Source organism: Egretta garzetta, unplaced genomic scaffold, assembly GCF_000687185.1.
Source record: "Egretta garzetta isolate BGI_Z169 unplaced genomic scaffold, ASM68718v1 scaffold260, whole genome shotgun sequence".
NCBI classification, from domain to species: domain Eukaryota; kingdom Metazoa; phylum Chordata; class Aves; order Pelecaniformes; family Ardeidae; genus Egretta; species Egretta garzetta.
The window spans coordinates 1,182,738-1,196,900 of record NW_009258662.1 but is presented as its reverse complement, the minus strand read 5'-3'; the positions used below and the strand labels follow the sequence as shown (position 1 = coordinate 1,196,900).

At 39.4% G+C, this 14,163-nt stretch overlaps 1 protein-coding gene across 1 annotated transcript in view; it reads right to left on the bottom strand.

Moving 5' to 3' along the window:
• Window positions 1–14,163, bottom strand: part of CHCHD3 (coiled-coil-helix-coiled-coil-helix domain containing 3) — a 170,026-nt gene that overhangs the window by 154,499 nt on the left and 1,364 nt on the right. Inside the window, exon 2 of the mRNA XM_009648396.2 lies at window positions 12,728–12,815. Within this exon, the coding sequence (XP_009646691.1) occupies window positions 12,728–12,815 (88 nt within the window). The remainder of the gene's footprint in view (window positions 1–12,727; window positions 12,816–14,163) is intronic.

The window sequence follows — 14,163 nt, the reverse complement described above, 5'->3', positions numbered from 1 at the left end:
AAAGTGTCTCTTTACAGGTAAAGGTTAATGAAAGAGAAGAAAAAAGTGTTTCACCCAAAGATAACACTCATCAATACATCTGCTGATCCCATTAACCAGGTTTCTCAGTGGCTGGAGTTGCATGGAAAGATAAATCAAGATGCCAAACTTCTACTTTGTACATTTAAAGCAATTTAACAACTTAGCACTAAATTTTAACAGGACCAAGAATTTTCCAGTAGAAGCTGGCTATTCAGGAAAAAAAAAAAAAAAAGTGTAACCACCTCCGTATCAAGTCATGATTTTATTTATCGACGACATGGGCACTGAAACCATGCACAAAGTCTGAAAGCAATCACTTCACCTAAAATTAGGTACAAAGCAGCCTGCAGTGATAAATAAGTGGATCTTTAATGGCTCTTGCGGTGCGCTCAAATCTAATCTTCTGTTCATTCATTCGAGTTATAACAACAGGCTGATACATGGATGTTTTGTATCAGTGCAGAGAAAACAGTCATTCCAGAATGTGTTTTTTCAGCTCAGATGCAAACTACAGCACTCTCAGTCTCATTGCTGACTTGAGAAGGATACAAGGAAAAGAATTTAAATCCAAATCAAAAGTCTAAGAACCTTTAAACAGCATTTGTAACAAGGTCCTGTAAACGAGAATCACTGATTTAGACACGCAGGAGAATCTGCAAGCACTTTCTTATGTCTTGAGGCCAACGCTTCCGGTTTCCTACATCCCACACAGCAGCATGTTTATTCCAGAGAATAATCTGAAAGTCAAGTTTTAGTAACAAAGTGACAGAACCCTTATTTCACATAACATTAATGGTAGGACACAAGAAGTCAGATTAGCAATAGCCAATGTACACATTTCAAATTACATACCACAATAGTATCAAGGGCACTTGCACTCCTTGCAGGGGAGCAAGGATATGTTTCTGTGGCTGTGACTTAAAATGCTTTGTAACGTGTCTTCCTTCAACTTGAGCAAAACCAGCTTTATATTTAATTGTCAGCAGACAGCTACAGTACCATCAACTTTGACATGTGGTAACAGAAGTATTATCAGCCCAATATTTAGCACTGTGTTACTGCACGTAATAACAACTGAAAACTGATTGTAAACAATATGAAACTGTGTTTATGGCTATTTTCATTATTCAGAAGTTATATAAAAATAAAGGACAAACACTGAAATGTTTAACATTCTCACAACAACAATAATCCAACACCTACATTTTTAGTAACGGGTAACGAGACCCACTAGCAAAAATAACTTCTTCAGACGACTGGTCTCTAAACTGATGTAACACTTCCACCATCTCCACCACTGATAGCTTTTAAGTGTTGTAAATTGTTAGCGGTAAGAAAACCAAAATACTACAGAAGGATGTAGTGAGTAGCGGTATTGCCAAAAACAAGCCGATCTGATTCCACTCAAGGAATAAACTGCCTTGAGAAGTCAACCAAGTAGCACGTTAACCTGGCATGAACAAGCGAACGCGAGAGCTAGTAGCATCTCAAATACCAGAAAGTGAATTCAGGAATTTAATAAAAGGTGCAGGGAAAAAGAAAGAGGCTGTTGTAGCGGGCAAGAGGTCAGATACGAAAATCCTAAGGAGAAAGAGTAATCTGACTGTCAGCAAAGGTGCTCCCAGTTAATCCAGAAATATATGAGGTTCACTTTTTCTTCAAGTAAAACATTCTCTCCTCTCCCCTGCAAATGACAAAGGAGATTAAAGGAGACAGTGTGTTCAGCCATCTCTTGAAGAGGCAGACTGGCAGAGAAACAGAAAACTGGTCCTCAGTCAAACCTCAGCTGACAGAGCGATGTGATGGGATACCCAGTGCTGCTACTCCAAAACTTACAGTTTCCTTAGGCTTCTGATCAGCAATGAAGTCACTCTTCTATATAATCACTGCCTTTATTAATTCTTTCTACCAATTTCTGCAGATACTACTTTTTCTACTTAAATTTTAGAATATTCAGTGCCACCACCCCCCCGTTGAGAAATGTCACTTAGTAACATCAGGGATAATCAAGGCCTTTCTCTTACGCTAAGCTGCCACCTCCTCACCAAAAAAAGAAAGAGGAAAAAAAAAAAAAAAAAAAAAAAAAAAGTCAAGCATCTTGGATGAACCACTCGTCTCAACTCTTTCTGTATAAAGCTCCAGAGATTAAGGAGAAATAGAAGCCTTTTCCAGGATGGGCTGAACCACCATGTCTCACCCCTAGTCTAAATGACTAGCTTAGATTAGATGCTTATTTTTCAGATGATTAACATCAGGTGAAATCAAACACGGTTAATGAAGCTCAAAATGAGAATCAGATAAACTGGCTTCATGAAGCATGGTCAGAGGTACACAACAAACCTTGCAATCAAAGCGAAGAAATAATGTCCTTCCGCTAGTTTTTAAATTTAGATTTCAAAAACCAGGTAGTAATATGTGAAAAAAAATGCAATTTTCACTCTGGTGTTCCCCAGAACTTTAGTAATATATCTCAATGGGAGACCACTGAAAATCAAGGAGTTCAACACACAGGAAAACCAGTCTTGGAAAAAAAAAAAAGTGTAGCAGTAGCTGAAATTGCATCCTTTTTCCCTGAGGCAGAAGGAAAGAAGTCTTTAAGTGGTTACCTCCCGTTTAACTAAAAAACAACTAGTACAAAGCTCTCAAGAAGCAGCACTACACAATATACTTAACCTGCCTGATCTGACAAGTGATGAAGAGTTTTAGTAACACTTCACTGCAGCCTGAAGATGGAAGAATAAAACAAAGCTTTTCTTTTCATCTTACTGCGATAAACCATACATTTAAAGTATTCTTTAATATCACACTGAAGATTCTCTAACCGGTAAATAAATCATGATGGAAAGAAAAGTAGCATTGACTATTAACACCACAAGAATTTATTACTTGGAGGTCTCCGTGTCCGGTACAGCGATCTCTTACCAGTTCATTGGAGACTTGGTTTAGAAATATTTTGATATATTCTCCCCTTATAGCAGTCCCTCGCTTCTTTTGATTTTATTGAAAGTTGTAGTCAGTGGAGAGGTAATTTGGATAACAATATATTTTACTATAAAACCAGAGGGGATGCTATATAGCAGAATGGCAGCTTCCTTGCATGGGGCTATCAAAGACCAATACTGGTAAAAGCAAACAGTTCTAATTTAGTCATTGGTTTTATTTCATTAAAGTTATCAACGTTTTTTATTTTATTCTTTAAGATAGCAAAATCATTCAAACTCCTCCAAATGACTTCTATTCTAACAGTCCTTTAAATTACATTCCCTTTTATCTTGGCCAGCTATCTGGTCTTTTTGACCTATAATCCCAGGAAGGTCTCCGAAGGACAAAGGAGAAATAGCTGGGTTTTATTCTGGTGCCCAGACACAGCATGGACGAGAGAAGTCAAAGGCTGAAATTTCAGAGGAAATATTAAATAGTTCAATGCCTACTGCTGTCAGTCTTCAGCTCATTTACGTCTCGATATGAACCAAGAACTTGAGCACAGGTGAATTGTGATTTCTGCAGGAACATACACAGGAGATTCCTAACAAGGGCCACAACAAATGCACCCCAAGCAGGCATCTTCCTCTGTCAAATCCGATTTCTAATAGATAATGCAACTGAAATTAATAAGGGGAAAAAAAAGGGGGGGGAGCATGTTGATGTATAGAATTCTAGCATTAAAAAAAAAAAAAAAAAGAAAAAAGAAAACAAAACCCCAAAAACCCTTATGCTGCCTTTCCCTGAGTCTGCCTCATAACATTCAATAAATTCTGGCTGCATTTGCAAAAAGTTCAGGCTACGGCTAAGCCCCAACTGTCTATGCTCAAAGGTCTAAAACTTTGCCAGGATTTAACTACAAAACAATTCAGTACTCGGAACTAGTAAAAGGCAATGGCACCAAATCCGTGCATAAACACATAGCCATTTAGTCCTTAAAACTCATTATTACATGCTGGTTTGCAAAGAGCTCCATGAACTGTGCACAATCTCTTTTTCCCAGGGTAGTTTTTTTTTTTCCACTGTGTTTTTAGAGACAGTTTCCCCGGCTTTCTTAATTAAGCTTACTGCAGCACTAGAAATTAATGCAAGAATCACATGCCAGCCACCACCATTTGTTTTTCAACATGATTTTCTGCTAACTCCTGGAAGATTGCTTTAGCATGCACAAATCCTGTGCTTCCACATGAAAAAGCCAGTGGTTGTAACTTTTAACTCACAAGCCATTTCTAAGCAAATACTTTGGATATGCTTGTTATACTACCTATGAGAAAAATTGCTTTATATGTGCATCGCACAACTACTCCAAAAGATTTTTACAGCAAACGTCTGCGCTCAGTAAACCCTAATAGAGCACATGCCGCCTTAAGCAGAATAGCATGAAATTTAATTTCCACAAATCCACTAGAGACCAAAAAGCACAGAGTATGCGGTACATAAGAATTACCTGTTTCTAAGAATATACAGAAACAAAAATGACACTTCTAAATGAATGCCCATTAAAAGATAAATTCTGCCTACCTGCAAAAAGCCACACACACAGAAAACCATTTGTAAAAGGAAAAGAAGTAAATAAATAAATGGAGCTGACTACCATGGCAATGAAATGACCTCGGCCTGAGACGTAGTTACTTACGCATACGAGTAGGACAGGACCTGACACATTGAGTGTTCTTTCTTTAAATTTCACTTGAAATACCAAAAGTTAGATGTAAAGGCATTTGGTTGTAAAATGAGAACCCCAAATATACCAAATGCCTCCCTAATATTTGACAATATTCATGAGATATATATTCGCTTTCTCCCCAACCCTCATGGAAGGGGGGGGAACCAAACCAAAAAAAAACCACAAAAAAAAATAAAACAAAGTAATCAAAACCACACAACACCAAAACACCACTCAATCCCACAAGCTCTCAAAAACCTAATTCTCCCATTTGCAGAGCTGTTGCAAACCTCAGAATTCGTTTCTTTAGTTCCCCTTACAACACCGAATAACAACAAATATAGCAATAGCGGGAGCAGAAGCAGAGGGGGGAGTGGGAATCAATTACTGCAATTCTGGCCTTAAATGCCTCCCACACACGGACCACTTTTTTCATACACAAAGTTGAACAGAATCATTTCACTACAATGAAAGAAAGAAAGAGAGGGAGAGGGGAAGGGAGAGACCGAGAGACTCAGTCTACATTTCCACTGTCCTTCCAACTGCACAATGAAACCAAATTTTTATCATGCCAAACTCCGGGTTAATGTTAACCAAATGTCATTTCTTGGAGCATATTTAAGTGGATGTATTTCATGCAGTCCACTACTACACTGAGGTATGAATAAGGTATTTCAGGGGGCTGGTTGGGTTAGCTTTTTTTTAATTGCTATTACTGATTTACCTGCAAAAGTTCTTTCTTGTTTAGGGGGGAAAAAAAAGTTAATCCTTCCTTGAATACTATGAAATATTATTTCGGTATTAGGGGGGAAAAAAAAAAATATAATTCTAGTCCACGAAAGCTTGAGGATTGTTTCACCTCACAACACTCTCCTCCTGAAGATACAGCCCAGACGCGTGAGCCGTGCCTGCGCTCTCCAGCTCCACCAACTGCACGGTTGGGCTTGCTCCCTTCCACTGCCACCAACACTTTGATGACCAGCGGTGAAGGTTCTTAAGCAGCTGATTCCAGAAAGAAAAACTAAAGTTGGACATAATCCGCAAAGCTGTTCCAAAAGGTGGTTGTCACCAGAAAGGAAAAGTGACACTATTGCTCCCATGTGTGCTCCCGCTTCCCTCCTCTGAATATACATGGGTCAATTAAGGGAGCTAAACTAGTACAAAACTCTTCTTGTAGGGTGTTTCTGGATGGCTTAGATCACTGGGCACCAGGTTATTATAGGAAGAGACATGATCAGACCCGAGACCGTTAGATGAGGTTAGTTGTAACATCAGACTATAGCTTTAAATACATGACATTTGCATGAGAAGCTCCAACACCTCTTTGCCATTCGCTCTTGTTCTACCTTTGGACATCTGTTTAAAGTGTCTGTTGTTCCACAGGATGTATCAGCACTCGAAATGCAATTAGAGCGGGCAGCCCAAAGGCAAAGTCTGCTTGATATCTCAAAAAATGGTATTTCAGTGAAGAATCAAAACGCTACTTTTGAATTGGACAAATGTTGGGAATATAGTACAACAGAATGTGCCAGGCACATCAAGGTTTTTGCATTCCCACCTTAAAAAGAATTCTGCTCATGAGACGAGCATTCATAAGATTCTAGATATTCCTCTTATACAATTATGTACCTTTTCCATATTCAACAATCCAAGTCATTTAAACAACTAAATTGGGTCTTTTTGCCTATTCTCTCAACATTTTCATCATGTCTACCCAACTCTCCATTAATTATGTACCATCTTTTTGAGGAGGTTAATACCGTCCTTTAGGGACACAGTGAAGTAAGCCCTCCCACAGGCCTGAACTCCAAATTACTATGAACTAAAACAAAAACAGATGTACAAGTTACATTATTTGTTAGTTTTTTCCTTCTAATTTCAGTATCCTTTTACAAGGACATACTCAGCCACCTGAAAGTGTTCACGGAACACCTTCCATGTCACATAGACAGCGAGAACTTTAATTTATGCAATACTTGCTTCATCTCCCATGCATAATTCTATCATCCCTATACCCCTGCAAACCAGTGACATGAATGTCAGACTCAACAAAAGATTCACTGTTACAGTGACAGCATTAAAAGTTTGGCATCTTTAGCAGTCTAGTGAGTTACAAGACATTTCACCTTTTGGTAATAAAATACTTCCATCAATAGCAAACCTTTAACCCAAAGAATATCAATATACATCACTAAAAATACAGTTATCTCCAAGAAACTCAATGACAACGAAGTGGCAATACAGGAAGCCACAGGAGAGCAGGAGGGAAGAGTGCAGCATCACATGTGCAAGAATACCCATGAGGGCTTTCTGAAGTTTAGATCATGCATCAAAAAAATACATACCCTGAGCAGCCTATCGCCTGGGTGTCAGAAGCAATGACATTCCGATGAAGCTGCCGTTCCTCTACACGTCAGTGTATTACACCACGTACCTGCTTCCTTTGTCAAGAGCAGTAGGATGAACCCTACTCAACAAAACCATCAAATATTACAGCTACACTAGAGGCTTCCAAGATTTTCAGACCAAAAGCCAACCACAAGTCATCAGTATTTCTCCTAAATATCTCCACATCCCTTTGAAAAACTGCTCCCTGCAGGGGGTTGGACTAGATGACCTCTAGGGGTCCCTTCCAACCCAAAACATTCTATGAAAAACTTGGTTTTCTTCTTCCCTCCACAACAGTGAGAAGGAAAACAAACCAAAACCACAAGTATACTATTAAAAAAAAAAAAAACCACACCAAAACAACACGATGTTATTCTGTAAGATGGAAATCATGGCATTCCAGGCTACCAGTGATCCACAGACCAGCTCAGTTTGTTAATTCCTACTTGATTTATTTCACAGAGGTTTTCAGTACCCATCAACTTTAAAACCTCCTTCCAGCTCTGGAGCCCTCGGCACAAGAAGGACATGGACCTGTTGGAGCAGGGCCAGAGGAGGGCTACAAAAATGATCCGAGGGCTGGAGCACCTCTCTTATGAGGATGGGCTGGGAGAGTTGGGGGTGTTCAGCCTGGAGAAAAGAAGGCTGCGGGCAGAGATGAGTGCGGCCGGTCAGGGCTTAAAGGGGGCCCAGAGGAAAGGGGGGGACAAGCTTTTTAGTAGGGCCAGCTGTGACAGGACAAGGGGTAATGGTTTTAAACTGAAGCAGGGTAGGTTTAGACTGGATAGAAGGAAGAAACTCCTTACAATGAGGGTGGTGAAACACAGGAACAGGTTGCCCAGAGAGGTGATGGAGGCCCCATCCCTGGGACCATTCCAGGCCAGGTTGGACGGGGCTGTGAGCAACCTGATGTGGTTCAAGGTGTCCCTGCTCCCTGCAGGGGGGTTGGGCTGGGTGACCTCTAGGGGTCCCTTCCAACCCAAAACATTCTATGATTCTAAATAGTACCCAAAGCTGCACCTAGAGGAAAGCAAATTAAGTGCTACCAAATGGAGAGATCAAGCCCTCACGGCTACAGGAAAAAAGGCTGCAAATCCATGCAGTGGCTGAAAGGAACTGTCCGAGATTTACAGGTGTCTCACAGCAAAGTAAACATCAGGGAATCAACCCAGGCATTGCTAAAACACTGTCGTTTGCCTTTTCTAAAAATAAGAAGAATTCTACAAAATAAAAATCACAGAAACGTCAGTTTACTTCATCTTTTAGTTTATGCAGAGAAAAGCTGTTGTTGCAACAAAAAACAGTAGATGAAAACAATTAATACATTAAAGGGCACAGAACTAAAAGGGTTTATTTGCAGAGGATTCCTGCTTAACCAGCATAAATTTAGCCAAACTCTGTAAACTTGCACACACTGATAAAAAGCGAAAACAACAATTCAAAGCTACAAGCAATAAAGCAGAGCCTCCCACAATATGTATTATTATGAGGTATTCTGGTTTTAGTTTCTTTCAAGCAGCATCTGACTATCCACTAGTACTAGTATCATCAGCACATGCTGTAATTATTCAAATAAAAAAAAAAAAAACCAACCCACACCCCAAAACTTCCTAAAAGCCAGACAAGGAACAAGGGCTATGACTGTAGGACTTCGCATTTGTCCTTGCTGAATTTCATGAGGTTCCTGTTGGCTCATTCCTCCAGCCAGTCTAGGTCCCTCCAGATAGTAGCCCTCCCCTCGAGCATCGCTCCAGTTTGGGGTGATCTGCATCGAGCCTGTACTCCGCCTCTTCCTCCAGGACACTGGTAAGTCTTTTGAACAGAAAAACTCCTGCAGAACCCTGCATGATACCAGCCTCCAGGTAAAGTATGACACATTAATCATAATCTTCTGACCCTGGCCATCCAACCAGGTTTTTTAACCCAACTTGTTATCCAGTTACCCACACTGCAACATCCTAACTTGGGTACAAGAATATTAGGACAGACAGGGTTGAACACCTTGCTGAACTTGAGGTCAATGACACCTACTGCCCTCCCCTCATCCACAAATCCACTCATTTTTTAGTCTGTCTCTGCTTCCACCTGCTGACCTCATTTTAACACTTAGGCTCTATCATGAGCTCCCTGTTGAACCAGACCAGCCTCCCAATATATCTATTAACTTTCCTGAGTTCTTGCACAAGGAAGAGCTTGTCCTTAAGGACCTCACAGCTTTCCTCAGCTTATCCCTCAGAGCTGCCTCCCATGGGATCCCACCAACTACCTCTCCTCATGAGCTGATATCTGCTCTCCTAGATTTCAGTGAAATCCTCCTTGCATCTCCAGCTAGAACCTAATTCTTCAAATACCCACTCCTGTACATCTCAACAAAACCTCATTATATGTTTCTGATTGAGCCAAGATACCCTGGGCCACTGAAATGGCCAAAAGACATGGACACCAACACAACAGAGTACACAGTTGAAAGGCATTGTTCCACACAAATGAACAAGGCTAAGAAATATATTTTTCTCCACGGAAAACATGCCAGGTCTAACCCAACTTCTGAGGCAGCATCAGCAGTGCTCACTTTATCACACACCTACACAATACACAGTGCTTTATGACACGGGTCCTTTACCCATTTGTTTTCATGAGGACAGGATAGTTAACAATAACAATACACTTAAAAAAAATTTAAAAAAAAAAGAAAAAAGAATCCTCTGCATCCTCAGTGTAATCTGTTTCTGCAGAGGGAAAAAAATTGGCTGTCTGAGATGCAGAGACTCTTGATAATTTAAGCATTTGTTCTTTTTTTTCCCTTCCATAATAGACTATTAGCTTTTCAGATATCCACTGAGCTAAAATGAAATAAACCATTCTCTTTGTCTATTATGACTAAAGCTTTAGGTATAATACACACTCAAGGAAAAAAAAAAAAAAAAAAAAAAGCAGCACTCATCTGACCAAATTACTTTTCATCAATATTGCTTTAGGAATTACAGACATACTTTAAAGATTTTACACGTGTTAAATATTTTAGTGCATTTAATATTACTCAGAAGTCAGACAATGATCCAAGCAAGCTAGGATGCTTTAAGACATAGAATTTAGATGTCAGATTTCATTTTAAGTGTACGCAATTTCATTTTCCGACCCCAAACTGAAGTCAATAAATTCATCATATATTGGCAAGCAACAAGATACACACTCTTTTTAATCCATTATTCCTCCACCAAAAGCTATCAAAGACTTGACTTAAAGGAAGGGCTGTTTATAATAGCTCTAACATTTCTCCCTCTAGATATCTTTTTTATTTTTGTAGAAAAGAGTGTTATTTGTTTGGAATATATAAAGATATAAATGCAGGCTAACAAACTGTCAAGTTCAAAAGTTGCCCAGCTGGTAATCCAAAAGCCAGAGCCAGCCTCCAAACACCACCATCCTTGGAAAACTCTTCAGAAACAGCGAGTGATCCCCTGTCAGAAAGACAACTCGCTATCACCAGATTCACGAACGGGAAGGGAGGAGCTGCCTGGAGAGAGGTCTCCCATTAACAGTGCAAGAGGCTTTACCAAGAATCCAAAACCCAGCACTGCTGCATCACAGAAGGAAGATTCCCAGATTTGGGATCCAGCCCCCTCGGCTACCAGCAGAGAGTAGTTCAATATTAAACAATCAGAGCACTAGCTTTGAAGCGAGCGCCCTTCCTGTAATGACACCTTATCAGACAAATGCAGACTCTGACAAGTTAGATGTAGCTACAAAATAAAGGAATAAGTTGACTGTTCTTACAGCATCAAAGAAATTCAATAGTTTGTAATTCTTCATCAAAAAAGCGTTCGATGGATGGTGCGGTAACATGTATTTAAGTATAATTTAATCCTATTAAATACAAATCATTTTAGCAACTGAGGTATAACACTGATTCTGCTTTCCTGGGGAAATACAAGCACTTCACCTAAAACACTAGTTCTTAAAGCAAAAATACACGTAAGGTTTCTTAAGCTCGCGCAGGGTCAAGAGATTCATTAAGCCTTCCAATAAATAAAAATTTTTTAAAAAAAGCACTATTTCCAATACACAAAGAGAGACAAAATAAAGGATCAGATATGTACATATGGTGAATTAGCAAAGAATTACTGGGGTATTACAGCCTTCATCACTAGTCACCACATCCCAAAAATCAGACGCTTACACAAGACTACTTCCATAACCCAGGTTTAAGGATGAAAAAGCAATAAGCACCGCCATGCAAGTATGTAGGAAGCACAAGTATTATTTCATAAAATCCTTTACCTAGAATAATTTCTTCACCACAGTAAAATATACATACACATAATGAGAAGGCTGCTATTTAAAAAGAAAAAAGAGGGACAATCTGGCACTGCAGGCATGAAACTATAGCCCTACTCCATTCAAACCTTACTTAAGGAAGCATTAAATTCTAAGCAATTTTATCGGGCAAACAACATTTCACAAGACAGGTGACAGTTTAAGGAATTTTTAGCACTGGTACTTTCCTTGCCTTCACTATGCCACAGTCTTCCTACATCATAAAGCAGATAAACAAACCTCTAAAACAGCATCATTTGGGAATCCCAATACTTGTAAAATGTCTCATGGTGGATTCACTTGATGCTTACTTCCGGCCTCTTCACCCCGGTATTCCTAGAAGGCAATTCATCTCATCCTCAGGTAGAATTCTCAAATAAGCCAGATGAATTGTCCCCCAAGACATCTTTTTCTTTCTACTGACTACAGAGGGAGCCCAGCTCGGACACAGACACCTTCTATTAAGCAACATGAAACCAACTTTCTACGCTTCAGATGAAAGATGTGACGTTCTGTTCATTCAAGTCTTGCCACAAGGCCCACTACTGCCACGGGACTTGTTTTTAATCAGCACGTTCAGTTTTGGTGGGATTTTTCTAAGTATCAAGGCAAAAGACCCTTAGGGAATACTGGTATCATTAGTATTTCTGGAGCACTGATAAGAAGCCTTACTTGAACCTTACAGGTTTCACACAGTTGACAAACATAAATCACATGCTCCAATCTCTGCCATTCATTTTCACTCCTTCAGTAGCTACGTCGTGTTCACCGTGCTGAAGTATTTTAAATTAGAGTACAGGCTGCCTGGCAAGAAGCCCGTTTGATGCACTTGAACAGGCCTCGATAATGAAATATAAAATGTTAAGAAAGCCATCATTTTGAGCCATCGATCTGTACAAACTGTATGCAGCTTTTTTCCACTATTCCATGATAGGAAAATAGCATATTGTTCTTTTAATGTTTGCTTAAGTGCATTTCAACAGAAGCTCAATATACAAAATTTAGCACTGATTAAGTACGCAAGAATTTTCACTTCAGAACTCAATACACATTTGGAGTAGGTATTTGCTTTTTCTGGTTTTTAAAAAAGAAAAAGAGTCTTCAACAATGGATAATACCTTAGAAAGCCACATCTAATAAAGAGTTGTGTTACATTTTAATGTCAGTCAGGAGAAAATAAAGACTAATATAAGTTCTCTAAAAGCCTACACACTACTTCTTCAAAAGGGGATGGGCAAAGAAGTTAATGTCAAAAAAATCATCTCTACGAAATGGCAATGAGTTCATTACAATGCTCTGAAAGGCACATTTGATTTTCTTTCTCTCATTAAAAAACAGAAAACATGGGCATACCTGCACCAGATGCTGATCGGTGCTGAGACTGCGGTCTTCCACTGGGTGAAGAAGGTTCCTTCATACGATCAATGACACTGTCAGATAGCTGAAAAATATAAGCCCCAACCCAGAGTCAGACTGCATCTCCTCCTTTATGCCCATTCTCTCTCTCTTCCCCCTCTCCCCCAAAAATGAAGTAAAAAACTGAAAAAAGCACAGAGCCCCAAGATAACACATGGCAGCCGTTAAAATTTTATCAGCAGTGCAAAATAAACTTTGCATTTCCCCCTTTTTGTGGATAAGCACTCATGTCTGACTGCAAATGATCAGGCTGAACAAGATCATTTTGGCTTTCACAGAACACAAGAAACTGATACAACAAAATATAGGATACAGGAAAAGATAAAGGAAACAACACCCTTTGACACTCTGCTTGTAATTAATCAGACTTTTTGCCTTTCTCAGTTATTTGGATGACAGTCAAATACCATACTGTGCAGGCGCAGAGCACCTAACCCAAGAGGAACTTCATCCTGATAAAGCTCTCGAAATACTTCTGCAACACAAGTGGGCAGAGCAAGCATGGTCAACCACTAAGTTCATTCTAATGTTGACACACACACACACACACAAAAACTGTTACAAATTATGCAGAATCAAACTGAGAAGAGTAATGCCCAGTTTCAGATCTATTGTAGCCCACAGGAAAAATTAACAGAAGTTAAAGAAGTCCTAACATGAAAGCTTTCTTTTTCCAACTTAAAACTTTCTATTGGTTTCCTAGAACAGCAACTCTATCAAAATACTGTTTATTTGTAAGTAGCAAATTCCTTACTGAACCTAGAGTATGACATCTCTCACTGGCAGAAATCTGTTACAGATTTCAGCAAAATCTTTGTAATCCAATAGGCAAGTGTAAAATTTCTTCAGCATTTCTTCAGATTTCTTAACCCAATCCTTAAAACTTTCAACTTCACACAGTTAGTTTTACATACGTAAACAGTTATGCATATCCCACTTTTGGATGCTCTACTGACTGACATTATTTACTTAGTGAAGCTACATTTTCCTAGTACCCATGATGTCACTCAGTTTTTATTCCCAGTATTTCAAGATCCAGGATACTTTAGAGAAATTCCCATAGCCCTTCCCAGTATTTAAGCATGGCTCAGAGCGGATAAACTCTGCTGTGAACACTTCCATTGCTGTCATCTATTTGCCCAAGAGCATTAAATTACCAGAACCGAAAAATATTAGTAGGCTGAAATAGGCAGCAGTTACTATCATGGCTCAGCCTGCAACACTCCTCCCTATGAGCAGCAATAAAAGAGAACTTATCATCCTTCCTGATATGAACTACAGCGTCTTCCATTATAAAATTTCTAAGCTGCAAGATTCCCAAATGTGCCTTCCATCACAAACTATTTTCCGGTATACTATAGGCAACAGCATGC